At 32.3% G+C, this 27,798-nt stretch overlaps 4 protein-coding genes across 11 annotated transcripts in view; all 4 read left to right on the forward strand.

The window, feature by feature from the left end:
• Nucleotides 1-10,733, forward strand: part of LOC113861107 (protein SHOOT GRAVITROPISM 6) — a 37,126-nt gene extending 26,393 nt beyond the window's left edge. For 7 of the 8 annotated variants that reach the window (XM_027493721.1, XM_027493722.1, XM_027493723.1 and 4 more), the window contains 10 exons: nt 1,209-1,309; nt 3,941-4,046; nt 4,508-4,621; nt 4,706-4,780; nt 7,450-7,548; nt 8,497-8,568; nt 8,667-8,752; nt 8,833-8,926; nt 9,963-10,070; nt 10,154-10,733. In XM_027493721.1, coding sequence (XP_027349522.1) covers nt 1,209-1,309; nt 3,941-4,046; nt 4,508-4,621; nt 4,706-4,780; nt 7,450-7,548; nt 8,497-8,568; nt 8,667-8,752; nt 8,833-8,926; nt 9,963-10,070; nt 10,154-10,354 — 1,056 coding nt within the window. In that variant the 3' untranslated portion in view covers nt 10,355-10,733. Of the gene's footprint in view, nt 1-1,208; nt 1,310-3,940; nt 4,047-4,507; nt 4,622-4,705; nt 4,781-7,449; nt 7,549-8,496; nt 8,569-8,666; nt 8,753-8,832; nt 8,927-9,962; nt 10,071-10,153 lie in introns of those variants that run through there. The other variant, XR_003504114.1, reaches the window with a different exon arrangement.
• A 2,776-nt stretch (nt 10,734-13,509) lies between these two features.
• Nucleotides 13,510-16,628, forward strand: LOC113861389 (UDP-glycosyltransferase 73C2-like). Its single transcript, XM_027494182.1, has one exon. The coding sequence runs from the start codon at nt 13,712-13,714 to the stop codon at nt 15,233-15,235; it is 1,524 nt and encodes a 507-aa protein (XP_027349983.1). The 5' UTR covers nt 13,510-13,711; the 3' UTR covers nt 15,236-16,628.
• A 4,631-nt stretch (nt 16,629-21,259) lies between these two features.
• LOC113860706 (UDP-glycosyltransferase 73C2-like) lies at nt 21,260-23,431 on the forward strand. Its single transcript, XM_027493199.1, has one exon. It carries the CDS (start codon nt 21,485-21,487, stop codon nt 22,952-22,954), a length of 1,470 nt encoding a protein of 489 aa, XP_027349000.1. The 5' UTR covers nt 21,260-21,484; the 3' UTR covers nt 22,955-23,431.
• A 2,058-nt stretch (nt 23,432-25,489) lies between these two features.
• Nucleotides 25,490-27,541, forward strand: LOC113860705 (UDP-glycosyltransferase 73C1-like). Its single transcript, XM_027493198.1, has one exon. The coding sequence runs from the start codon at nt 25,562-25,564 to the stop codon at nt 27,029-27,031; it is 1,470 nt and encodes a 489-aa protein (XP_027348999.1). The 5' UTR covers nt 25,490-25,561; the 3' UTR covers nt 27,032-27,541.
• The last annotated feature ends 257 nt before the right edge of the window (nt 27,542-27,798 follow it).

The following is a 27,798-nucleotide window of genomic DNA, read 5'->3' on the forward strand; positions in this document are numbered from 1 at the left end:
TATTATTTTGGTGAAAAAGAAGGATGGGAGGTAGAGATTTTGTGTAGATTATAGGGCTGAATAAGGTCACTATACCCAATAAATTTTTTATTTCCATCATAGAAGAGTTATTAGATGAATTGGTAGGAGCAACACTATTTTCCAAGCTGAACTTAAAATCTGGTTCATTGGATTTTAATTAAAAAAAGATGTGGAGAAGGCAGCTTTTCAGACACATGAAGGCCACTACAAATTTCTGGTGACACCGTTTGGATTGACTAATGCACCCTCCACTTTTCAAGTTCTCATGTATATAGCAGGAGAAAAAAGGAGAATAGTTGAAGAATCATAAGTTGTAATGCATGTATATAGCAGGAGAAAAAAGGAGAATAGTTGAAGAATCATAAGTTGTAATTAACTAATTTAGTTAGTTAGGACAGCTAGCCCTTTTAGCAATATAAATTAGAGCTCAGGAGGAGTTAGGGAGAAGAGTTTTTTGGAATAGAACTAGGCTGGTTTGGAGAGTGAGGTCTCTTGAATTACCTCAGGACAATGCAATTGTGTAATTCTTCCTATTCCTAATTTGTAGCACATTGGTGAAGCATTTAGAATTAGGGTTCTGCAATAAAGAGGCATTATTTCATATTGAGTTTGATATTCAATTCTATCAATTTTGCTAGTGGAACAAAATACAATAATTTTCAAGAATTAGTTTGGCTTATGTTGGGTTAGGATAGGTTTTTATGGCATCAATGAAATACAATAATTACTTTAGCTGATTGTTTAGAATAAAGTGGTCTGTTAGTTTGATGCTAAATTGTAATTCAGTTTTTCTTCCCTTTTTCCATAGCAGGATGTCTTGTCCTCTCTTTTTCCTGTTTACAGGTTACTTCTTTTAGCTCAACCTAGTCACCTCCCTACCATTTTCCTACACAAATAATGAGTCGGTTGATATTTGGGCTAAAAGAATAGAAGACATGCATGAAAGAACCTGTCTTACCCCCAACATTGATTGCAGTTTTATTTTTACTGTGAACATATCTTGCTTTTGACCTGCTTTATCAATTTCTACCGATAAGATAGAAAAAGGTGTATCATTAGGGATTAATTGCTTTCCTTGATAGCTATTGAGTCAAAGTTGTATGCTTTGTGAACACAATTGCTCCTTAAATAAATGTTCTCATTATATGAAAATTTTGACAAACTTTCTTGTCTTGTTGGAATCATAGGTACAAAATATCTGTATATTTTTGAAAAAATCATTGGATCGGCCCCAGAAATATCAAAGGGAAGCTGCAGCTGCTGCATTGTCAGAATTTGTTCGTTATAGGTGCGGGTATAGAATAACAATAAGTTACCTACCATTCATGTTGAAATGTTTTATTAAGGTCCCACTTACTGTTTTTGGAAAAACATGCCTCTTTTAATTCAAAAATGTTTTTTAAAATTTTTTAATTTATGTAAGCTTTTGAAAAAAAAAAGATTTTATTTTTTTCACAGAGATTAAAAGTAGTAGCTGATTAAAAAATAATAGCTCTGAAAAAGGATGCATCAGTAAATCACTTTTTTTAAAAGAAAAAATTACTCAAAATAAAAGGGCCCTAAATATTGCTTGTTCTTTCAGACAATTGACATGTTGCTTTTCTTTCACTTATAGCTATGGGCTGCATTCTTCAATTAATGAGATGAAACTATATAAACAAACAAAATGAATTTATTGGAGTAATTTTTTGGAAATGATCATTGTCTGTATACTTGATATTAAAGTTCAAATCTGAGCCCTTATCTTTTTACCTTGGAATTGGATGTGCTTATCTAATAACTGGTGCCATGATGCATGCTTTTTAAAGATGATACGGTCCTATTTGAGTAAACTTTTAAATAAGTGTCTATAGGGAAAAAAAAGTAAAATAAGTAAAATTTATTTCTTTTAATAATTTTCTTTAAAGTTCTTTTGGTTCCTTTGATCCCTTTTTATTAGTTTGATAAATATTTTATAATCACAAATAACTCTTGATATCTTTCTTCACTTTAGTCATTATTAATTTTTTTATTGTTCTTTAGAATCCATCCCAAATACTTACTTTTGGAGACCTATGATTAAAGCTTAGAGAAAATTTTTCTACATAGCTATAAGACCTGTGATGTTGTATAGAAATGAGTGTTAGACAACAAAGAGCCAATAATATAATAAACTCAATGTCGTTGAGATAAGAATGTCGTGTTGGATGGGTGAACAGTAGACAAGATAGGATTAGAATAACTGCATTAGAGAAAAAGTTGTGTCAGCACTTAATTAAAAATTATGGTGCAATTTTGCCTTTAGTGGTTTAGATATGTGTCAAAACAACTGATAGAAGCCCTAGTTAGAAGAGTGGATAAAATGGGGGATCGCTTTATCACTATTGCTAAATGGAGACTGGGAAAAAGTATTGGCAAAACCAAGATTTAGTGATCAAAGGTATGTCTATAGACCTGATTGACTATAGAACAACATGATATCAATTGATTCATGTCAACAATCTCACCTAATAGAAAAAAGTTGTGGGTTTATTGTATACTAGGCACTAAGGGTATATTTATATGTCCATAACCAATTACTTTTAATTATCAAATGATACATGGGTGCTGCTGACTTCATTGACAATCTTTGTTTGTTTAGTATTTGATAAATATATAAAATCATACGTGGTTCTCCACACAATAGTTGAAAGTTCTGAGAGTATTGTACCTTGTTTTGCCTTTTATTCATTGACAATAGATGTTTTACGCATTATGAGGCAATTTTTTGTGAAGGAAAAATTTTACCTACCTTGAAATGCCCAATTAGAGTGCTTCTTAGGGGTGGTCATGGATTGGATTTGCACAAAACAAATGCAGATCCATTTTAAATCCAATTATATGATTAGATTTTAAACTAATCTATTTTATTTTTTAAAAGGTCAGTTTAATACTGATTTTAAAATTTGAAATTGGTTTAAAACCAATTTTAAATCTGATAAAATATGCTATAATTTTTTTATACTATTATTGAATTATTATATTAAAAATAAAAAATTTATAATAATTAATATAAATTTATTTTATTTATTATAATGATTTAAATATTATTTTAATCTTTGTACAATTTTTTATTTTAAATTTATTATTTATATAAAAATTATAAATAAAACTTAAAAAATTATTTTTGAAATAGTCCTTTCTATTAATTTTTGCAGTTATATTATCTCATATTTTAAAAAAATACACACATATATATTATTGTTATTACAAAATTTTGTGTTGAGAATAAAATATTTAATTTAATTTAAATTGGTGCCATAGCATGAGGTCAACCACGATCTTGAGAATCAAAGAATGCATGAGTTGGCTGAAATTCTGATCCCCTTAATTCGCTATTTAATTCCATTTGGCGGGCCCCACTCATTGTAATATGAAATCTATGTAAAGGATGGACCAAAACTGGTTTTGATAAAAGTAAATCTAGTTTTGTAAAATGAAATTCAAATTATGTCTAGACCTAACATAAAGTGGACTGGGTATCTCATTTTTTTTTAAAATTTGGATTTTTAAATCTAGTTTAGCTTGGGTTATAGATTGGACCTCTAGATTTCCTAGTGCTTCCATTACTTTGATTGTTGGCAGGGAATGAGTCTCCACAACCCAGTAGTTAGCAGTTTTGATCCTTGCTGGCTCTGTTGTTTCTTGGTAATTAAATTAAATTTTTGCAAAGCAGGGTGAGGGGGATGTGTTAGAAATATAAAACCCTTTTTGGGCCCTCACCTGATTCCCTAAGCAGAAGAGTCAGCATTGATATGTTTCACTTTTTAACTTTTAACAATTTGGTATTGCAGTTTATTCTCTTTTCGTCATAATAATTAATAACCTTTTTTTTTTCTTTTGGGACATATCCTGACTTTTGAGTTGAAGTTCTCATTGATTTCCATCTTCAATTATACAGCGGTGGACTCGGTTCACTTTTGGAGCAAATGGTTGAGATTTTATGTCGGCATGTATCAGATGAGTCTTCAACTGTTAGGCGATTATGTTTGCGAGGATTAGTACAGGTCTCATGTTTCAACCTTTGATATTTTGTCATGACTCCTGTAACCATGGTTTCTTTGTTTTCAATTACTATTATTTAACATGGATTTAACTGTGGTAAATGCTTTGTTGCCAATTATCTGCTTTTATTTTTCCAAATAATTGATTTTCCTATCTAAAGGGAATTTGCATCAGCACCCATAACTTCCTGTTCATTTATCTTGAGATGAGAATCAACTTTTTACTTGAAGCATTAATGTGTAAAAAACTTACTTACATCAAACAAGCTGCACAATCACTTTAATTATTTATAAGCTCGTTTGTTGAATGTATTGCAATCTCACTAATGTTTGTATATGATAATTGTGCATCTGATATGATAGTTGAGTTGTGCACATATGTTTTCATTTAGATTTTCAATTCTAAGGAGATCTTTATTCCCTTTTACATTTTAAATTGACATGTCCAATATTGAAATTCGCAGATCCCATTGATTCATATTCTGAAGTATACAACTCAAGTCTTGGGTGTTATATTAGCTCTGCTAGATGATTCTGATGAATCTGTACAATTAACTGCAGTATCATGCTTACTGATGGTGAATTTTTTAACTCCTATGTTTAATTGTGTTTAATTTTTCATCCATTCTAAATTCAGTTACTTTATTTTTTGGCTTGCATAGATTCTCGAATCTTCACCTAACGATGCAGTTGAGCCTATTTTGCTTAATCTTTCAACACGGCTTCGAAATCTTCAGGTGCATCGAATTACTCTTCAATGTATCATTTATTTTTTTTACCTTTTATTTTATTTTAAAGCGGCAACAAGCATCTTCTTTCTCAAAGTCAAGTTTCTCGCTTCTTGCTTTAGAAACACTTTAGTTTTCAATAAGTTTAGGCTTGACTAAGAACATAGAAATTTGGAATCAGGGTGCGCAGGTTTGGAACCCTATACAAAGGGCCTTTCCCTTCAAATGACAATTGCCTCTTCCTGCTGCGAAGGCCTTGCACGAAACCAACCCTCCCACCCCTGATCCAGTACCAGTAGTTTTGCTGGTAGGCCCACTTAGGTTAGGGAGGCATTGTCCCTCAGTTCTTACCAACCTCCTGTGTGTAATTGACATGTTGCTAAAAAGAAAGGGGGGCAGGACTAGAAATCTAAAATATTTTTATTGTTAAACCCGGTAGTTTCTGAAAACTAAAATCATATTCGTTCTTTCTTACTTTTGGAATTAAGAGTACAACCCTAGATAAAACTCAAACCTTACCAATGTGATTCAAACTTATTTTAACTAGGAATTAAGATTTTGATATCATGAATGGTTGTCAGGTAAGCTTCTAAAAGATTTGTAGGAATATATGCAAACTGTTGGAATGAAATTGATAGAATTTAGTGTAATGAACAGTATTAGGCTAGTAGTTGTTACTGACTTGTAAGTGCTTAGTGCTGGTTCACTGAAATTTAGGTAGGAGTTGATTCCTCTTGTAATTTATGCTGTACATGGTTTAAATATTTATTGATGTGGACTTATTAGACATTTTGTTTTACGTTAAACTCATCTAATATCTGGTATCAGTGGTTTAAAACTTTAAATACCCTTCACACCACTGTGCTTCACTGTGTTTTTTACTTTATGCCTGTGCAATTAACCGCACCTCTACTGGGTGCAATTTTTCAGCAACCTCAGATTGACCGCAAAACCTGCCAACATAGCCTAACCTTTGACAACCTGTTTCCTCCTGCATCCGTATGCATCTCCTATGTACATGTTTTACACACTGTGAACTTTTCTCTCCACTTTCATTTCGTTTTCTCTATCTGTATTGATTCTGAACAGTCCAGAGCAACAAGGATAGGAAAAATTACACACTAGTAGCAATTACACAATATAGCAAAATCTCTTGCAATAGGTGCAATGAGGATAAGAGAGTAATTATCATGGCAACCTCCTACCTGTTCAACCTGGTTGCTGGATTGAATAACCAGCACAGATGGGTCAACAAGTGCAAGGGGAACAAAACTTCTAAGTTGTTGATACAAAATAGTTTTTCCAAGTTAGTTTCATATAACTAAACTGAAAGACTAGACTAGAAATTCTCTGATTGCAGATAAAGTCAAATGGAGAGCAGACCAGCAACAGCAAGAACCATGAAGAACTTTTCTCATTGTTTGGCATGTTTGTGACTTTGTTTGCATTAGCAGTGAAGGACACATAAAGGCATCAAAAGTTCATCAATCAAACTGCCTAGCTTATTCAAATAGGACTACATATCCATGCATTGTCTCTTAATTACCATTAGGCTAGAAACAATGTTGTACTGGCAGTTGACATCATTTGAATTTATTCTTGATCTTGGCCACATCATAGCATCTCTATCGAGAGAGATATGGGGATTGATCATTGAAGTTTAACAGTATTGAAAATCACAAGACATTACAGAGAGAAGCATCAATTTCTTTCCACTTGGCTAGGTCTATGGTAGGAATATTCTTGGCTTGTTTGACAAGAGGTGATCAAGATAGCTGTTCTCTTCCCACCAATTGGTCACATGGGATCCAGGGTACATATGATAATGGCCAAAGATGCATCACATGTTGGTCTGGGTCAAGATTAGGGCTTAAAAGCTGCAGTGAAACACACAAAGGTCTAGGTCAGGGGGTGAGGGAATAGGTGTCATGAACAGTTTGCATTTCAGAGAGAGGATGGAAATGGGTTATTTAGTCAATCTAGAGTAGGAACACGGAGGTGAGGTTGGAAAAGAATGATAACATGGCTAGTGGGGTTGCCAGAAAAATATGATGGCAGGAAAGGCATTATAAGCTCACATGCTGATGTGTGTTTTGTTCCCTCCAGTATACTAAACATTGTTCCAAATAGTAGTACCTTGCTGGAAACGTTTTGCCATGATACTAGTAGCAAGGACCAAAACCAAACTCTTTAAAACTATAGGGGACCAAAACCAAAATTGGCATATGCTGTTGAGACGAAAAAATATATTTCAACCTTTAGATTATCATAGAAAATCTTTATTGATTGTTTCCTTAATTACATAGCTAGTCTTATTGGTAATTAAGTTTGGTCTTGTATTATTAAAATAATAGTATTTGACCTTAATTTAGTATAAAAAAGAGCATCAAGTTAAAATATCGGAGATATATCTTTTGTTAACTTGAGCCATCTTTATCTCTTTTCCTTCTTTTACGCTACACCTATTAATGTTAACAAGAAGCCAATAGTGGGCTGTGTCTTTATCTAAAGTAGGAATTTATTGTACCTAGCTATAAATTAAAGATATTTTATTGTTGCTATGTAGTTTTCTGTTTATCCTCCCTTAATTTTACTAATATAATTTCTGTTCTCTAAAACAATTACAGATTAGTTAATCTAACTTGGGAAATACTTACCACCATTTGTTTAAAAAACAGACAAGCATGAATGCAAAAATGCGAGCCAGTTCTTTTGCTGTATTTGGAGCACTGAGCAGCTATGGAATCGGGGCACTGAATGAGGCATTTGTTGAGCAGGTATGTTGCCACCTCTGATTGTTGTCATTTTTTTCTTTTCTTTTTTCCTTGTAAATTATGAACTTAGACATAAATTGGTAGTTTTCTTCGGTTCACCAGCAAAACCAACATGCAATTGATGGTTGTCAAGAAGGAAACAGCAAAAGGCATTTATTTTTTTTAACATGGAAACTTGTTCCATGGGGGGCTTACTTTCATAGGTGTAATTTGAAAATTTTTCTAACATTTTCCATTTTTGATTCTTTACTATTAGGTGACAAAACTAGGATATAGTAATCTTACAAGGCCTGTTCATTTATTAGCAGTTTGGTTAATTTAACAAAATATTATCAAATATAAATTTGGTAAAAGCATAAAAAATAGGTGGCCACATTTAAACTTGTTGTCTAATAGACTATTTCCCAATGGGGTGCCATCCAATGATTCCTAAACCCAGCCATACTAAGGCCCAGATCTAGCTTCAATGCCCCAACATCTCCCTTCTCTATCTCCTCAACTAATATCCAAATACAAAATTTCATTTTTATCTACTATGTAATGCTACTAGAAAGTTTTGCACTGATCTGTTTACTTGACAGCTTCTGACTTCTGTGTTTGATTTTTCAGTCTTTACACTCTAGTTCCAATATAGGACTAATTTTTTTTTACCCAATAACCAAATTTGGAAAGTTCAACTGGGTCACTTTAGAGATTCGTGAAGTTCTTCATTAACTATCAGTGAACTTGTGAACCAAAATAAAGGAAAACAAAAAGACAACCTAAACTATAATGTATAGCCTTCATGTAGCTACATGTATCTTGTTATATAACTGGTGCCAGCATATGCAACAAGTTCACATATACTTAATTTCTTCAACCAAGCTGGGCAACTGAACTGATGTTTGTCATATATAAGCTTCTCTTAATATTTCAGAAAGCTCATTCCATGTCAATGATTGCTTTCAAAAGGTACATGCTGCTGTTCCTCGCCTGGTCTTGCATCTTCATGATGAAGATATTAGTGTCCGGCTAGCCTGTCGGGTAATCAGCCACACACACACATATTTTTTCAAATTAAGAGATTTGTAAAGAAACTTTTAACATGGTAAATCATTTCTTTTGAACATACTGACTGATAGAACACGTTGAAACGAGTCTGCCCACTGATGGAAATTGAAGGACTGGTTGCCCTACTAAATACCCAGACTTTCCTTTCTGATCATCGGTATGGGTTGACTGATCTTAAAATTACTTTGTTTTATCCTTTGGGAAAATATGACAACTGGCTTCTTTTTGCGTCTTTAGAAGTGACTATGAGGACTTTCTCCGAGACATTGCAAAGCAATTTACTCAGCATCTTCCCTCCAGAGTTGATAGTTATATGGCGTCAACAGTGCAGGTTCTTATTCATACTGTGTTAGCATAAAATCAATCTGTTATTATCTAATTGCAAGATATAGGACTTGAGTCCCGTATCAAAAGTATGAAATTTTAGTATAAGGTTTATTAGACCTTGAATTCTTCAACTACACCAACTAGGCTTTGTGATGTGGTTTTTCCAAAGCTTTTATCATAGTCAATTCTTTAACCGATTGAGATCATGTGTGTATCAGCTTATTTTGTTTTCATTATGACTTATAGTCAAAACTTAATCTGAACATTTGAATTTTTTTAAGTTAAATTATATTTTTGTGTACTCTTGCTTTTTGTTATAGTTCCTACATAAAATTACCTTACAATTTGGTCCCCAGCGTTTATTAAAGTTATAACATTAGATTATTTTTCATGTAGGGACTAAAACAGAAAATAGTATGTCATGTGTAGAGACTAGAATGTAGTGTGTTTTATAGAGTAAATACCCAATGAAATCCCTTAAATTTCAAGTGTTGATCATTTCAGTTCTTGACTCCTGACTTTATAAAAATTTGATATTTTAATCTCACTATACAATATTCATTTTAGTCCCTTTTAGTCTCTGCATTTGGTCCTTTATGATTCCAAAAGTTGAGAAATTTCTTTTATGTATATAGTTCAACTAATGAGCATGATTTTTCAATTGTGGCTAGCCTTCGGATTGTTTAGGATAGTAGGATAGAAAAAAGCCAATATATCTTGGTATATTATCTTGTTAAGATTTTACATGGACTACAGATATCGCCATAGTAGAGTTTATCAAGGCTAGAACAGTCTTACTTCATCAGCTAGCTTTTGGAGTTAAGCAAGGATTGCCCTAATTCAATATATTTTATTTATGCTACAATTTTAGCTGGATTTTCTTTAAGTGTACTATACTTGATTTTTCCCCATTTGTGAGTAAACCTGGAATAATTCTACAAGGCCGATAGAAAGCTCAACCCTATACTTTGTGGACATTTTTCCATCTGTTTAAATCGAAGGCCTTTAGAATTTAGTTGTTTACTTTCTTGATGAGGCAGGCTTTTGATGCACCATGGCCCATAATTCAGGCAAATGCTATATACTTCTGCAGCAGCATACTCTCTCTATCTGACAGTCAGCATATTTTAGCTGTCTATCATACACAAGTAATTTCCATGATGTACTTTCAATTTTCAAGCATTTCAGCCAAAACTGATGTTTCACCAGATTTGTCTGTATCTTCTTCTAGGTCTTTGGTATGCTGGTGGGGAAAATGAGTCGATCACCTGATGCTGTTGTTAGAGCAACATGTTCTTCTGCTCTGGGGTTGTTGCTAAAATCGTCCAATTCATGTTCATGGCGACCAGTTCATCTTGATCGGTTAGACTCAACATTGAGGAACCATGATGCAGAATCCACGAAAAAACAAGCAACAATTCAAGAATCATGATTAGTCAAGAGCAGTATTGCTTTTAACAATAATAGTGTGCTGCCCTGCTTATCCGTGGAAGGATAATGTGAAAGTTACCTGGCTGGGTGTAGATCCCGTTGTCCTTCGGTACATGTACAGTGTTTGGTGTTAGCAATCACTTCTTTTGTATCCTATCCATTTTTTCCAGGTCTTTTGTTGTAAAGCTTGAAATAGACCTTCGATTTCTTTCTTTTTCTTTTTACTTTTTAGATGTACATTCATGTTCCTTATGATTGTGTATATTGTTGTATATTAATTACACTTCCATGAAGCATCACGGAAGAGATTTTTGTATTTTTTTTAATAATATTTTGTATAATTTATCCTACTGTTTTGGACATTTGGATGAGATATAATATATCCTACAACACGTAGTAACCTACTATAACCTTTGTCCTGATGGTTTTTGGGTAGCCCAGTGAAATTAGCTTTCAATGTTGTGTTTGTGACAATATCACTGTAAATTGAGCATAATAGGGCGGAAAAAATCTTGACAGCATCACGTGATTAATATTTTCTATTAAAATGTATATAGTACTTATAATAATTCAGAATGAATAATTTTATGAATAAAAATATCAAAGCTATTCGGAAACAGGCATTTGTATCGAATTTCGAAAACCTTTTTCATTTGAACTGTATAAAACATTCTTATAGCTGTCTTGTAGGAGGGTGAAGACATATTGATGTTACCTTAAAAGTAATCCATCAGTTGTCTACTCATTTTTGTTTTTATCGTTATTGTTAAAATTAAATTTTTCAACGTAAGTTTTATCTAATAACTAATGTAAATGTAATAGAAATGTGATATCATATTGATTTGTATAAATTGATGAAGAAAAACATAAAATATTTAAATAAGTATTACGGAAATTAAAAAAATATAAACAAGTCTATATTTTTTGTTTGTATCTTTGGTTTATCAACTAATGAATAAGCTAATAAGAATTTCAAAAATTGAGACTTAATAAAAGAATTTTATGGTAAAATATGTTTTAAGTCTTTGTAAAATATGATGAAAATTTTCTTTTAGTCCAAAAAAAAAAAAATCTGTTGTTGATTTTAATTTTTCAGAATTTTAAAATTTATGAAAAATAATTATTATGATTTTTTTGTGATATTGTATATTTCTAGACATGTTATATTAGTGATCATTCTTCATAGTAATAGAGATTATTTTTAGAAATTTTAAATTTTATGAAAATCAAAATTCAAATAACGAGTGAGTGAAATTAAATTTAATAATATTTATAAGAGCTAAAAATATATTTATCGCAAAAAATTAAACTCATTCACAATTATGTTGATCATTGTGGAATGTGGAACAAATATGAAAGGCAACAAACAATAACTGGTGATATGAAGCACGCCACACGACACAGTCATTAGCCCGTAAATTTCATCAATTCATTATATATTTTTTCTTTTGTCTATATATGTATGTAACAGGTTTAACAGGTTTAGAAAAAGATTAATTTTTAGAAATATTTATTTTTAAAGAAATCGTAAAAACTTGGTAAGAAAGTATTTTTGAAAGAAAAAAGGAGCTCCACAACCTACGTGGTTAAATCATGATGCTTTTGGCTTTAAGAGGCGATACTTTAAATATAGTAAATTTATAAGGTGGAATTCTAGAGAATAATTTTTTCAAGAAAAATTATAAGTTAGCACCCACTCAATTTTTAGGGTTAAATAACGAATGGAGAAAGATAGTGATAAGAAAAACGAAGAAAAATAAGAAAATACGATAGATTACTGGATGGCGTAATAAAACAAGAGAAAAAAATTATGAAAAATAAATATAAAAAAAATAAGTTTAAAAATATAAGAATTGTTCTTTAAAATATTTTATTAATGATTGTCAAAGTATTGGTTAAAAAATTGATAAATAATTTTTTTGTTAAATATCATGATATGAAATAAAAATAACAAATATTATTTTTTTTATGAAAAGTGTTGCCTTTATTCTTTAAATAGGCAAGTATCTTCTCAATCTTTTTATTTTCTTAGAAGAAACAATAATTTGTATGAGCAGATATTAAAACCAAAGTTGAGAAATTCTGTGCCGTGCATAAGGCTGAGAATTTTGTATTTGTCCTTAACTAAACTTTAGAAAAATCAATAATACCTCAAGAAGATGTTAGCATTTCTCAACAGATATATGCAATGATTTACATGGTACTAATGTATTCTAGTACTAGGATTTATTCTCATTCTCATTGCGATTGTAATGGCCGGCTTGAGATCAACAGAGGGAAAAAGGGGATACACAGAGAGAAAAACTTCTGAACTTTGGGTGTATTGGATCCAGCGTGCGAATATACGATGCAGAACCAGACAGACAAAAAGGCAACGAAATTTGCAATGCACTGAGTCTCGAATAATCCAACCTAATTACGTAGGCGCTTACATCACCGATAAAGCGATGTAACAGTGCATATAAATATCGTACAGATAACCAAGTTCAAGTGAATTATTCGGTGTACCATATCATCCACAAGAAATATGGCACCCCAAGAACCACAACACCACTTTTGTCTTATTTCCATTGATATTGTTGGCCCAAGGCCACATGATACCCATGATGGACGTTGCAAAAATATTGATGCAGCACAATGTTATTGTGACAGTAGTCACAACTCCACATAATGCATCACGTTTCACCTCGACCGTTGATCGTTATATTCAATCTGCATTTCAGATTAAAATAATTCAACTTCAATTCCCAGGTAAAGAAGTTGGATTTCTATATGGGTGTGAGAAACTTATATGCAATATAAAAATTAAAAATATAATAATTAATAATTATAATAAAATTTTAGATTTATTTATTAAAGATATCATGTCCTTTGAGAAATTCTGTGCGGTGCAAAAGGCTGAGAACTTTGCACGTATGTTTGGTGGGGGATCTTTGTCTGGAGAATATTTTTGTCCTTGTCTTAATCGTCTTGCGCTGAGAAGGCCAAGCAGCAGCTTCGTGACTACATAAAAATGTTACCGACATATTTTACTTAATTTTCATGGCAAACATAGAACTGAATCTTCATCACGTCACTTCTCTTGAGCTTTTGCTTGCGTCTAGGGAAATTTGTGGTGCAAAAAGCAACTAAAACCGTCCGCATGATTTCTAGTCCCATCACATGCACCGCTGCTACGTACTTATCTCCCTCGAATAAACCAACGCTCATTGCATATGCTCTTACATCACCAACTCAAATGTTCTAGAGCCCACAATCCATCCCATTCTGTCTATAAAGATAGGGAAAACCAATCAAGCACACAGCAAATTAAGTAAAACCCCAAAATCACACTCTACTCATTTCATTAGTAGCCAATATGGTTTTCCAAACAAACAATATTCCTCACTTCATCTTGTTTCCCCTAATTGCCCAAGGCCACATGATCCCCATGATGGACATTGCAAGACTCTTGGCACAACGTGGTGTGATTGTCACCATATTCACCACCCCAAAAAATGCATCACGTTTCAATTCAGTTCTTTCTCGTGCTGTTTCATCCGGTCTCCAAATCCGGGTAGCACAACTCCATTTTCCATCAAAAGAAGCAGGGCTACCTGAAGGGTGTGAGAATTTTGACATGGTGACTTCATTCGACATGATTATCAAAATCTTCCATGGAATTAACATGCTTCAAAAGCCAGCAGAGGAACTGTTTGAAGCACTAACACCCAAACCAAGTTGCATAATCTCTGACTTCTGCATTCCTTGGACTGCACAAGTAGCTGAGAAGTATCACATTCCAAGGATTTCATTCCATGGATTTTCTTGCTTCTGCCTACATAGCTTGTACACGATTCACACTTCAAAGATTTGTGAAAGCATCACTTCAGAATCTGAGTACTTCACTGTTCCTGACATACCTGACCAAATTCAAGTTACCAAAGCTCAGATACCTGGATTACTCTCAGCCTCAGATGAAATGAAGGACTTTAGCATGCAAATGTATGATGCTGAAACGAGGTCATATGGGACAATCATAAACACTTTTGAAGAGTTGGAAAAAGCATATGTGAGGGATTACAAGAAAGTGAGAAATGATAAGGTGTGGTGCATCGGCCCAGTTTCACTCTGCAACAAAGATGGCATGGACAAGGCTCAAAGAGGCAACATGGCCTCAATTAATGAACACTATTGCTTGAAGTGGCTAGATTTGCACCAGTCCAAGTCTGTGGTCTATGTTTGTTTTGGAAGCATGTGCAATTTACTTCCTTCACAACTTGTCGAGCTTGCTTTGGCCTTGGAAGATACAAAAAGACCATTTATATGGGTTATTAGGGAGGGAAATAAGTTGCAAGAGTTGGAAAAGTGGATCAGTGATGAAGGGTTTGAGGAAAGGATCAAAGGGAGAGGCCTTATAATTAGAGGTTGGGCTCCACAAGTACTAATATTATCACACCCTGCTATTGGAGGGTTCTTAACGCATTGTGGTTGGAACTCAACACTTGAAGGGATTAGTGCAGGAGTGCCAATGATTACATGGCCTCTATTTGCTGATCAATTTTTTAATGGGAAGCTTGTTACTCAAGTGTTGAAGACTGGTGTGAGCCTTGGAGTCGAGGTTCCATTGAAATGGGGAAAGGAAGAGAAGATAGGTGTGTTGGTCAAAAAGGAAGATATTAAGAGGGCAATATGCATGGCTATGGATGATGGAGAAGAAAGTAAAGAGAGGAGAGAAAGGGCCAGTGAACACAGTGAGATGGCAAAGAAAGCGGTTGAAAAAGGGGGGTCTTCTCATCTCAACATGACGTTGCTTATTCAAGACATTATGCAACAATCAAATAATAACGATGAGGATGTAAATTTGACCCCTAAAGAGTTGCAATTTACATGTACTGCTTGATTTGTTTTTCACTACAGTTTACTTTTACAATTTGGATATCCATACTGAAAGCATGAATGCTTTCTTTTAATGGGCCAGTGAATACTTTTACAATTTGGATATACTTCTTTCTGAAGTGACCCAGTAAAGAAAGATAACAGGACATTTTAGATTCCAAGCACCGTCATTCTTTGGATCGTGTATGGGACCTTCAACCTAATGATTATATATATATATATTGAGTCGCATGTGCATCACTTTTACTCTCTATATTCCCTGTTGTTTTTTTAACTTCATGTTTGTTTGATGTTTTTATGATTAACGCCGCCTATGAAGTAATTAATTGAAAAATAGTATGTTTGGGATGTGATTAGTGATAATGTTGTTGGTACAAGAGATTGTGATTTTGCAATCGTTGACATTAGGGAATTTTGCTCTGAAACGTAAATTTATCACTAATTCGAGCCCTTGAACTGTTGTAAGTTGTTTTGGTTGCTTTGCTTGTTTTGACTAATCACATCTTACAGTGATGTCAAGTGGTGTGAATGAAAATGAAAAGGAGTGTACCGATGAACACTTCATATAATTTGAGCCATACATATTTGTTTAAATTTTTTTATTTACGAGATTTGAAGTTGTGAGAGATAAATTAGTATTCATGATAATCTAAAGGACTCAGTAGAAGTTGGAATTAAAAATAATTAACGGTACTTTTCGAATTTAAGTTTGGATTATACTTTACCTTAACTTACCAAACCTGATATACATAACAAAGATTTTGAAAAAAGCTGGTATAAATTATAAGATTTATTAATTTGATTAAAAAATACAAAATATGAAATATCTCGTAATTTTGGTTTCGGTACTAATATGAAATATCATGAATAATAATATGTAAACAACCTAATTTTTGTTATATATTATTACTTTCATTTTTTATATTTTAGTAATTTTTTGGATGCCAAAACATATAAAATACAAATATAATAATTTGGAGGTACTCATTAATTAACCAGAGTTGTGAAAATGGAATTGAGTACTTTAGTCTGATAAGTATTAAAAATATTAGGTAGAAAGTCTTAAAGTTTTGATGAATAACATAACATAATATACATAATTCATATTTTACATTGAAGTAAATTGCTAATGAGGACGACTTAGAATTGATTAGTGTCACGTCCATTCTATGAAGCCCTGCAATGTCGAGTACCCATATAAAATGACAAGTGCAATCACTAATCAAATGTTCAATCAGTGTCAAACCCGTAATTAACATGCTAATGAGTCAGACTCTCATAAACTTGACATATATGACTTTTTGCTTTCTATCGGATTCACTTTTTAGTATAAAGCACGCAGTTGCGTAATTTCTTTGACATGTGCTTCTGTTTATGAATTATTGTTGAACTCTATCAAGATTGAAAAAAAAAAAAAGGAATTATTTCCATATAGGAAAACTTGATTTAAATAATTTTTAATAAATATTTATAAAAAAAGATAAAATATCCAGATTTTATATAAATAATTTTTTTCTTTGGTTGAATTATATAATTAGCAGTAGTTAAAAATAAATTTTAATTATTTCGAGTGACAAATTAATGGTAAGTTCCGTGTAGAATTCACTCACAGACATTGACTGTAACCAGAAGTTTGGAACTTTTACCAATAACTGTACTTAGTGATAATTAACATCCGTAAATATAACTTTAACATCATATGCCAACAGCTAAAGAAATCTTATATAAAAGCTATAATGACAAGCATTATTCATTGCTAATCGATCGTGCACTCAAAATCTATGCCTAAATGATTAATTAAAATGTGGGCAACTTTGTGAATAAAAAACTCAAATGTGAATCATTCACCGCTTCATGGAGTAATCCCTTTGGGTAGAGCTAACCTCCATCGCTCATATTGCCTTCCAATCTATGTGAAGGTTATCATATTCTCAATTCTTTTAAATAAATTTACATGAATTAATATTCTTAATTACTCTAAGAATTAATTAGCTAGCAAGTATCAATTAATGCATTTCATGGATGCTTTGTAATTTAAATAAAATTTAAAATACAAATACAAATGTTTAAAATTATGATAAAAATGTATGCTTAATTTAAACAAATAAATAATATCAATAACTGAAATCTGTGAGGAAAAAAGTAAAAAATTGAGAGTATAACTGAAATTTGAGGCAAAAAAAGAAAAATTTTAATATAAAGAAATCTAGAGAGTAATACTACTCTTATTCCAATTCTACCTGTGGCTCTCATTTAAGGCAAGCTTGAGATCGAGAAAGCAACAAATTGATACATAAAAAATAAACGCTTTGCTGGTTCAGGCTGATTTACTTTTTTAATATTTTTTTAAAAATAAATTCTTAAAATAATATTTTTTAATAAATGCATCTAAAATATAAAACTATAATTAATGTCATTTTATGTACAGAAGAGAGAGAATATAAAAAATAAAAATATAATAAGTTTCATAAAGAGATGGTGACGGTGGTGTACCAAGAAAGATTTCAAATAGTAAATATGTTTTAAAAATATTATTTTAAGAATTTATTTTTTTTAAAATATTAAAAAGGTAAATCAGTAAATCAGCCGCTGGTTCATGTATTCATTCTCATGGCCTTAGCAACTAGTTTTTAACATGAAAATGTTGATTTGATCCAACCGATACTTCAGAACCAAACAGAAAAGAGGACAAAACTTGACTAATTAGGCTCAAATCATTCATCGTGCTTATGTAGGCGCTTACATCATCATTCCCCAGTACATAAATGCTTGTACACACACAAGTTGAAGAAAAATCACAGAAAGGAATGGCTTCCCAAACACCCCACCTCCATTTTATCCTGTTTCCAATGATGGCCCAAGGCCACATGATCCCCTTGATGGACATCGCAAAAATATTGGTGCACCACAATGTTGTTGTCACAGTAGTAACCACACCCCAGAATGCAGCTCGTTTCACATCAATCTTTGATCGTTACATTGAGTCTGGATTTCAGATTAGATTAGTTCAACTTCAATTCCCGTGCGCACAAGCTGGAGTACCAGATGGGTGTGAGAATCTTGACATGATACCTTCACTTGGCACATCCACCAATTTCTTCAAAGCAACAAGACTATTACAACAACCAGTGGAAAAACTATTTCAAGAGTTAACACCACCACCAAGTTGCATAATCTCTGACATGTGTTTGCCATACACAACCGACATCGCCAAAAAATTCAATATTCCTAGGATTTCTTTTGTTGGCGTAAGTTGCTTTTGTCTTCTGTGTCTGCATTATATACGCGTTTATCACATTAGGGAGAGCATAGCTTCTGAGTCAGAGCACTTTGTTTTGCCCGGTATCCCTGACAAAATTGAAATGACCATAGCCCAAGCAGCACAACCAATGAATGAAACTTGGAAACAATTGGGTGAAGAAATTATGGCAGCTGAAATGGGTAGTTATGGGATGATCATGAATTCTTTTGAGGAGTTGGAACCAGCATATGTAAGGGATTACAAGAAGGTTAGAGGTGGGAAAGTGTGGTGTGTAGGGCCTGTATCACTCATTAACAAAGATTATTTGGATAAGGCTGAAAGAGGTAACAAGGCCTCAATTGACGAGAGCCACCTAAAGTGCTGGCTTGATTCTCAAAAGCCAAAGACTGTAATCTATGCATGCCTTGGAAGCCTATGCAATTTAACGCCACCACAAATGATGGAGCTTGGTTTAGCCTTAGAAGCGTCAAAAAGACCCTTCATTTGGGTCATCAGAGAAGGAAGTAAATCAGAAGGATTGGAAAAATTGATTAAGGAAGCTGGATTTGAGGAAAGGAGCAGCGGTAGGAGCCTTCTAATTCGGGGTTGGGCTCCTCAAATACTAATATTATCACACCCTTCTATTGGAGGGTTTATAACGCACTGTGGTTGGAACTCTACCTTAGAAGCAATATGTGCTGGTGTGCCAATGCTTACGTGGCCACTATTTGCAGATCAATTTTTGAATGAAAGTTTCGCTGTGCATGTATTAAAAGTTGGAGTTAAGGTTGGCGTGGAGATTCCTGTTAAATGGGGCGAGGAAGAGGAAATTGGTGTTCAAGTGAAGAAGGAAGATATTGGAAGAGCAATAGAAAGGTTAATGGATGATACAAGCGAAAGTGAAGAAAGAAGGAAAAGGGTTAAAGAGCTTGCAGAGATGGCAAAAAAGGCTGTGGAAAAAGGGGGGTCCTCTCACTCTAATGTGGTGGTGTTCATCCAAGATATCATCCAAAAAATTCGTTGAGATATGGGATATTGTCATCTGCCATAAGCCGTAGTTTTTCACTGACTATCTGTCTTTTAAACGATGACCATATAGTTCTTTCAAAGTTATTCATAAATTGTGCCAGTTAATACAATATTTTTAGGCAACCATTCCGCTGTTTAAACCAAAAAAAATTAACCTTTTATGTGTTATCCTGCATAATTTTTTTTATTTTTTTATTTATTCTATTTATATTCCTAAAATATACTCCTATATTAAAGGGGACAACATTTACACGAGAAGTAATTTCACAAAGTCATTTTAATGTTCACAAGATATTTTTCTGTAAGCAATTATTTTGTTGGTTGTAGTGTATATGTAAGTTGCCAATGACAATTAGTATTGCTGTCTAATTAAGTTTTAGTGGTCTCATACGTTGGTTGAATCTCTAATAAAACTCAATGTATTTGATTAGCACATAGGAATTAAATGTCATTTTCATTATAAGATACAACGCATTGGTTTGAACGGTGAAAGTCTAGCATTCGAATTATTATTAGCCTTCTCTAACTTCCTTTTAGTGCATGTCAACTATATGCATAGGCCGGCGACAATTACTTTTTAGGATAACGTTTTGTTTGTATTCCTTCGCCAAATTATTATTAGCCAAACATATAATATGTATGTGCACCAAGCAACTCGTAAAACAAAGTGGAACAACAAGAAAGATATTTAAACGAAAAGAAAATCTAAAAATACTTTGAATTTGTAAAATATGATAAGAAATCATTCTAATGGAAAAATGCATCCATATCAAGAAGCTAGTCATAATCACAGGTGTGTGTGTGTGTATAGGTATATACAAAATCATATAAAATGCTGTCAAATTTTTTACACTTAAAGCAACTAATAGTTTATAACAAAAATTATATGTACACGGATGAAAACTTTTCATATATCGTGTAAATTATGGATAACTATCAGCATTCTAACATTACCAATCAAGAAAAAGAGACTAAAAACAATAGGAATGCCATAATCATATATATGCAATAATGCAAGCTGTAACTAAAGGAAATACAATTTACATGTGCCTGTTGCATTTGTTAGCTGTAACAGTTGAAATCATACTGCAAACATTATATATTTTCTTTAATTTGTTAATCATATTTTTGCTGCTATGCAATTTGAAGAGGGACATGATACACAATTAAAGATTTAATTACTAATTAAATTAGCATCTCATCCATTGTATTAAGTTGTTCGTGGCAGCGATATTCCAGTTAGACCCGTTCCATAGCGAATGAGAGAGAGACTACTGGCGAGTAAACCTAGGTTTTAGCCCCGGAGCAAAAGATCCAGTGAAACAGATTTTCCATTGTTGATTATAAACAAAACTACTTCAATTTTAATCATGCGCAAACTTATATTCTGACCTTTAATACTGATGTGCTGATTGAAGAACAACACTTATAATACTGCACTGAAATTTTATATTAATTATAAGTTAAATTCTATTAAATACCATACAAAATATATATTGAATATTTTTATGATTTTAAGATAGTAAATATTTTCATTTAAAAAAAATATACTTTTAACTTCTTAACATATGTCCTTGAGGAAACTTAAGAAAAATAAAGCATACCTCAAGAAGATATTAGCATTTCTCGACATATGTATGCAGTGATTTACATGGTACTAATGTATTCTAGTACAAGGATTTATTCTCATTCTCATTCTCATTGCGTTTGTAATGGCCGGCTTGAGATCGACAGAGGGAAAAAGGGAATACACAAAAAGAAAAACTTTAGAACTTGGTGTATTTGATCCAGCATACGAATATACGATGCAGAACCAAACAGACAAAAAGGCAACGAAATTTGCAATGCACTGAGTCTTGTATAATCCAACTTAATTACGTAGGCGCTTACATCACCAATAAAGCGATGTAACGTGCATATAAATATCGTACAGTAACCAAGTTCAAGTGAATTATTCGGTGTACCATATCATCCACAAGAAATATGGCACCCCAAGAACCACAACACCACTTTGTCTTATTTCCATTGATGGCCCAAGGCCACATGATACCCATGATGGACGCTGCAAAAATATTGATGGAGCACAATGTTATTGTGACAGTAGTCACAACTCCACATAATGCATCACGTTTCACATCGATCGTTGATCGTTATACTCAATCTGGATTTCATATTAATATAGTTCAACTTCAATTCCCATGTAAAGAAGTTGGATTACCAGATGGGTGTGAGAACCTTGATATGCTACCTTCACTTGGCACAGCATTGAGTTTCTTCAATGCAACAAACTTTCTACGCCAACCAGTGGAGAAACTATTTGCAGAGTTAACACCACAACCAAGCTGCATAGTTTCTGATATGTGTTTGTCATATACAATCCACATTGCTAGGAAATTTAACATTCCCAGGATTTCTTTTGTTGGAGTAAGTTGTTTCTATCTCTTATGTCTGCATAATTTACAAATCTATAATGTTTTGGAGAGCGTAAGTACTGAATCAGAGTACTTTGTAATGCCTGGTATCCCTGACAAAATTGAAATGACCTTAGCCCAGACAGGACTATCAAAAAATGAAAGCTGGAGACAATTTTCTAATGAAATGTTTACAGCTGAAAAGGGTAGTTATGGGATAATCATGAATTCTTTTGAAGAGTTGGAACCAGCATATGCAAGGGGTTACAAGAAGGTCAGAAATGATAAAATGTGGTGTATTGGACCACTATCACTTAGTAACAAGGTTCACTTAGATAAGGCTCAAAGAGGTAACAAGGCCTCAATTGACGAGTGTCAATTGAAGTGCTGGCTTGATTCTCAAAGTCCGAGGAATGTAATCTATGCATGCCTTGGAAGCCTATGCAATTTAACGCCACCACAAATGATGGATCTTGGTTTAGCCTTAGAAGCGTCAAAAAGACCCTTCATTTGGGTCATCAAAGAAGGAAGTAAATCAGAAGGATTGGAAAAATTGATTAAGGAAGATGGATTTGAGGAAAGGAGCAGCGGTAGGAGCCTTCTAATTCGGGGTTGGGCTCCTCAAATACTAATATTATCACACCCTTCTATTGGAGGGTTTATAACGCACTGTGGTTGGAACTCTACCATAGAAGCAGTATGTGCTGGTGTGCCAATGATTACATGGCCATTATTTGGAGATCAATTTGTGAATGAGAGTTTAATTGTGCAGATATTAAAGATTGGAGTAAAGGTTGGGGTGGAAAGTCCTGTTAAATGGGGCGAAGAAGAGGAAATTGGTGTGTTAGTGAAGAAAGAAGATGTTGAAAGGGCAATAGTTAATTTGATGGATGAGACAAGCGAAAGTGAAGCAAGAAGAAAAAGAATTAGAGAGCTAGCAGAGAAGGCTAAAAAAGCTGTAGAAAAAGGGGGATCCTCTCACACTAATGTGACCTTGTTTATTGAAGATATCATGCAAAAAGTTAATAAGACAGAGATATGATTTTCTCGTTTGCCAAAAACCAATTTAGAGTAAAATACCTCACCTTGTAGCTTTTCAACAACTACCTATCTAAGAAAAATCAATGTCATTAGCAGGATGTGAATTGATTAGTAGCACAGAGGACATGTCATTTTCATTTTATGGTATCAAAGCAAGGAATATTGGTTGGGACAGTTTTGTGATAAGGTCCAAGACGCAGAGGTTGTTCCACGAGAAGATAAGAACTTCATGGATGAGAAGGTAGCATTAGCAGATGGGCTAGATGATGCAAAGCCAGGAATAGGCAGAAACCATTTGGATGCTTGACTACTTAGTGCCTAATATTAAATGTAAGGACAAGGGCAAGTAAGAAAAATACTAAGAGAATATTGTTACATTGTTATTTTTTATTTTTTTTTGTCTTTTCTCAATTCTTCTAAATTAATTATGCTAACATTTATATATGTGTTTATAAAGAATATTATGGATAACAAAAAATGATTAAAAAAGATTTTTCTTTCTCTCTCTCCATATTTTCTTTCTTTATAAAGAATTTTAAAAGAGTTATAACTAGAGAAACATATAGTATGTGATTTTACGCGTGCTAAGAAACTATTATCCATATGACAGACACTCACTTTATTGAGTTCACATCTGTTATACAATTAATTGTATATAAATCTCCAATGGCTAGTGAACGAGCATTCTGCCTCTTGAAATCCTCTGGTTTGTTCCCGATACTGCTGCTTTCCAACTATTACCAGTGTTTGTGCTAATTGTTTATTCGTTTTTATATTTTATTTAATTTAAATTGTAACTTATATCAGATTTATTTTAAAATATATAAATAAATCAAATTTAGAAAATAGGTGAATGAATGTTTTTACAATTTTTTAAATTTTAACAAAATAAAATTTGATCTATTTGAATGACAGATTAAATAAAATTAAATAGAAAATGTAAAATAATAGAATAAATATTAAGTGAAAAAGTTGTGTTGTTTTGATGAATAAAAATAAAAGAAGAAAAATTGCTTGTGTGGATGAATAGAAAAAATATATAATCTAGATTGTATAAAAAATATAATAATAATAATTTAATGAAAAATTAATATAATATTTCTTCAAATTTTTTTCCATTTTTTATATTTTTATATCATTTAAAATTTATATAACATTATAATAAAGTTTAAGAAAAAAAAATCTATTTCTACTATTCATTTAGCATGTAAGGAGAGATAAAATTATTTTTAGAGTTCACTTACTTTTTCTTTTCTCTGAAAAAACAACACGTCTCAATAAAAAAATATTTCTTTTATATAAAATCACTTATCTTTTTTTTTTTTCACAAAATTAACACATTTAACAAAATATTAAATCCACTCTTAAACTAGCTCATATTTAACAAAAACTAAAAAATAAAATAAAATATAATTACCTCGCTATCATGTTTAATAAAAAAAAGTTATTGAATAATTTAAAATTAAGTAATTTTATTTATTTATATCAAGTGATTTTGGTGATGATAGTGAAGAAAAGATAAACTACTGTCTCAAAATTGAAGTTATTCTACAGTGAGTTAAAACTTTTACTTAATTATTACCATTAAATTGAGTAATTTCGGACCAATACCCAATTTTAAATTTCGTTTGATAAAAATAAAATGCTAATTAGTGTTATTTTCCCATTCAACTTAATATAATTTATTTATTGTTTAAAAAAATATGTTCTTTCAATTGTTGATTTTTTTTTTCTTTCTAAAAACATGATTTTTGTGCCTTTATATGTGCTTTATAAAAATAAGAAACAGATTGACTTTACTATTTAATTATCTCAATTTTTTAATAAATTTTTTATTTTTATTTTTTGTGGAATAACTTTTTTATTTAAGAGTAACTAATTAATTTTTTGTTATGAAATTGAAAATCAATAATTATGTGATTTTTTTTTTTTACATCTTTTTAAAAAGACACGCCACTTTTTGTGGTGGACATCTGCACATTCTGCATATATTCACGTGCATCTTCTAGAATTCTAAGAATACTGACTTGTCTCTCTCAACTTTCTTACATTTTTCAGTGAATGAGAGATTTTAATATTTACATTATTTAATAAATTTTATATAATATAAAATTTTAATTTTAATTGTTTAATTATTTTATATAATTTTAATATTATATATATAATTTGTATAATATAAATTTTATAAATATATTATCTAAAATTTAATATTTATTTATATTTCAAAATATATTATTTATTAAAATAAAGTAGTATTTTAAATTATTTATTAATTTTATTTTTATAAAATATTATAAACTAATTTATTTTATAAAAATAGTTAAACTAATTAATTTTATATTTTATAAAAAATTATTAAATAGTAATTTCTAGTTTCTTTCTGACATTATTGACTTGTGGATTTCTCTTGATGGAATGCAAAAGTACTGATGCTGCATTCAGTGGTGCAGAGACAATGGCATCACCAGCTGTAAAGTTGACTTGGAGAATCCAAATTATCTTTGTAGGCGCTTACGTCACTAACAAAGAAATGTAGTATATGCAAAAATGACTACAAATGAACGAGTTGAGATGAATTGATGGTGCATATCATTCTTCCCTGCATACCATGGCTTCCCAAACACCACAACTTCACTTTGTCTTATTTCCATTCATGGCCCAAGGTCATATGATCCCCATGATGGACACTGCAAAAATATTGATGCACCACAATGCTATCGTCACAGTAGTCACCACTCCACTTCATGCAACTCGATTCACATCTTTCTTTGATCGTTATATTGGATTAGGCTTTCAAATTAGACTTGTTCAACTTCAATTCCCGTGTGAAAAAGCTGAAGTGCCTCATGGGTGTGAGAGTATTGACATGCTACCCTCACTTGCCACAGCCTGGACTTTCTACGAGGCAACAAGCTTTCTACGACAGCCAGTGGAAAAACTATTTGAAGAGTTAACACCGCCACCGAGTTGCATCATCTCTGACATGTTTTTGCCATACACAATCCACATTTCTAGAAAATTCAATATTCCGAGGATTTCTTTTGCAGGAGTAAGTTGCTTCTTTCTCCTATGTTTGCACAATTTAATTGCATATAATATTGAGGGAAGCATAACCTCTGAATCAGAGTATTTTGTTTTACCCGGTATCCCTGATGAAATTGAAATGACCATCGCCCAAACCGGAATATCAATGGGTGGAAATTGGAAACCGTTTAATGATGAATTATTTGCTGCTGAAATTGCTAGTTATGGGTTAATCACAAATTCTTTTCAAGAGTTAGAGCCATCATATGTAGCAGATTACAAGAAGATTAAAAACAATAAAGTATGGTGTCTTGGACCATTATCACTTAGTAACAAGGATCACTTGGATAAGGCTGAAAGAGGAAACAAGGCCTCAATTGATGAGTGCCACCTAAAGTGCTGGCTTGATTCCCAAAAGCCAAAGACTGTAATCTATGCATGCCTTGGAAGCCTATGCAATATAGCACCACCTCAATTGATGGAGCTTGGGTTTGCCTTAGAAGCGTCGAAAAGACCCTTCATTTGGGTCATCAGAGAAGGAAGTAAATCAGAAGGATTAGAAAAATTGATTAAGGAAGATGGATTTGAGGAAAGGAGCAATGGTAGAAGCCTTCTAATTCGGGGTTGGGCTCCTCAGTTACTGATATTATCACACCCTGCTATTGGAGGGTTTATAACACACTGTGGTTGGAACTCTACCTTAGAAGCAATAAGTGCTGGTGTACCAATGCTTACGTGGCCACAATTTGCAGATCAATTTTACAATGAAAGTTTAGTTGTGCATATATTAAAAGTTGGAGTAAAGGTTGGGGTGGAGAGTCCTGCAGTCAAATGGGGCGAGGAAGTGGAAATTGGTGTTCAAGTGAAGAAGGAAGATATTGGAAGAGCAGTAGAAAGGTTAATGGATGATACAAGCGGAAGTGAAGAAAGAAGAAAAAGGGTTAAAGAACTTGCAGAGATGGCCAACAAAACTGTAGAAAAAGGGGGATCTTCTCACTCTAATGTGACATTGCTCATCCAAGATATCATCCAAAAAATTAATTCACAAATGTGATATTGTCATTTGCCAAAATAAAAGGCCTCATCATGCAGTGTTTCATGTACTTCAAATGGTGTACCATGTGTTAGCAAGCCATTAATATATTTTTAGGCAATATTTTTACTTGAGTGAATTTTTTATTTGGTTCTTCAAAATTAAAAGTGCCATCATATTAATATTTTAATAAAATAATTAATAACTAAATTTAAAACATGAAATTAAAATTGGACCTTGAAGTTTTAATTTTGACATTAAGAGATCATTGTAGAATTGAAAAATCAATTCCATGGAATTAGTGTGTGTGTGTGTATATATATTTGACACTACCTTACCTAGATCTTATATCCTTTTCCTAAACTTTAAAGAAGTTATAATTTTGATTGACAAATGGATCCTAAGCCTTTGTTTGATTTAACTATAAAATAATTGGAAAGAAAACAAAACAAAAGAACATGAAGTATACAAAAGAAATTATTTTTTCCATAGTTTGATACTGAAAAAAGTGCGTCAACATTATTTAATAGCATCAACCAACAAAATTATAAAAAAAAGGACAAACTATGAAATAATTGAGTTATTTCTCTCGCTTTCTGATTAGATTGTTTAACCAACTAAAAAATAATTGAAGTCGAAAGGAAAAGAAATAAAAAGCAATAAAATAATGAGATTAGCAAGAAAAGTTTTCCTTGCTTTAGGACCATTGATTTTTTAAAAAATAAACTCATATTTTAGTGTTTAAAATTATAAATATTCTTTACTTTAATCTTCATTTTTCAAAATTT

Source organism: Abrus precatorius, unplaced genomic scaffold (genome assembly GCF_003935025.1).
Source record: "Abrus precatorius isolate BTA unplaced genomic scaffold, Abrus_2018 Scaffold3, whole genome shotgun sequence".
NCBI lineage: Eukaryota > Viridiplantae > Streptophyta > Magnoliopsida > Fabales > Fabaceae > Abrus > Abrus precatorius.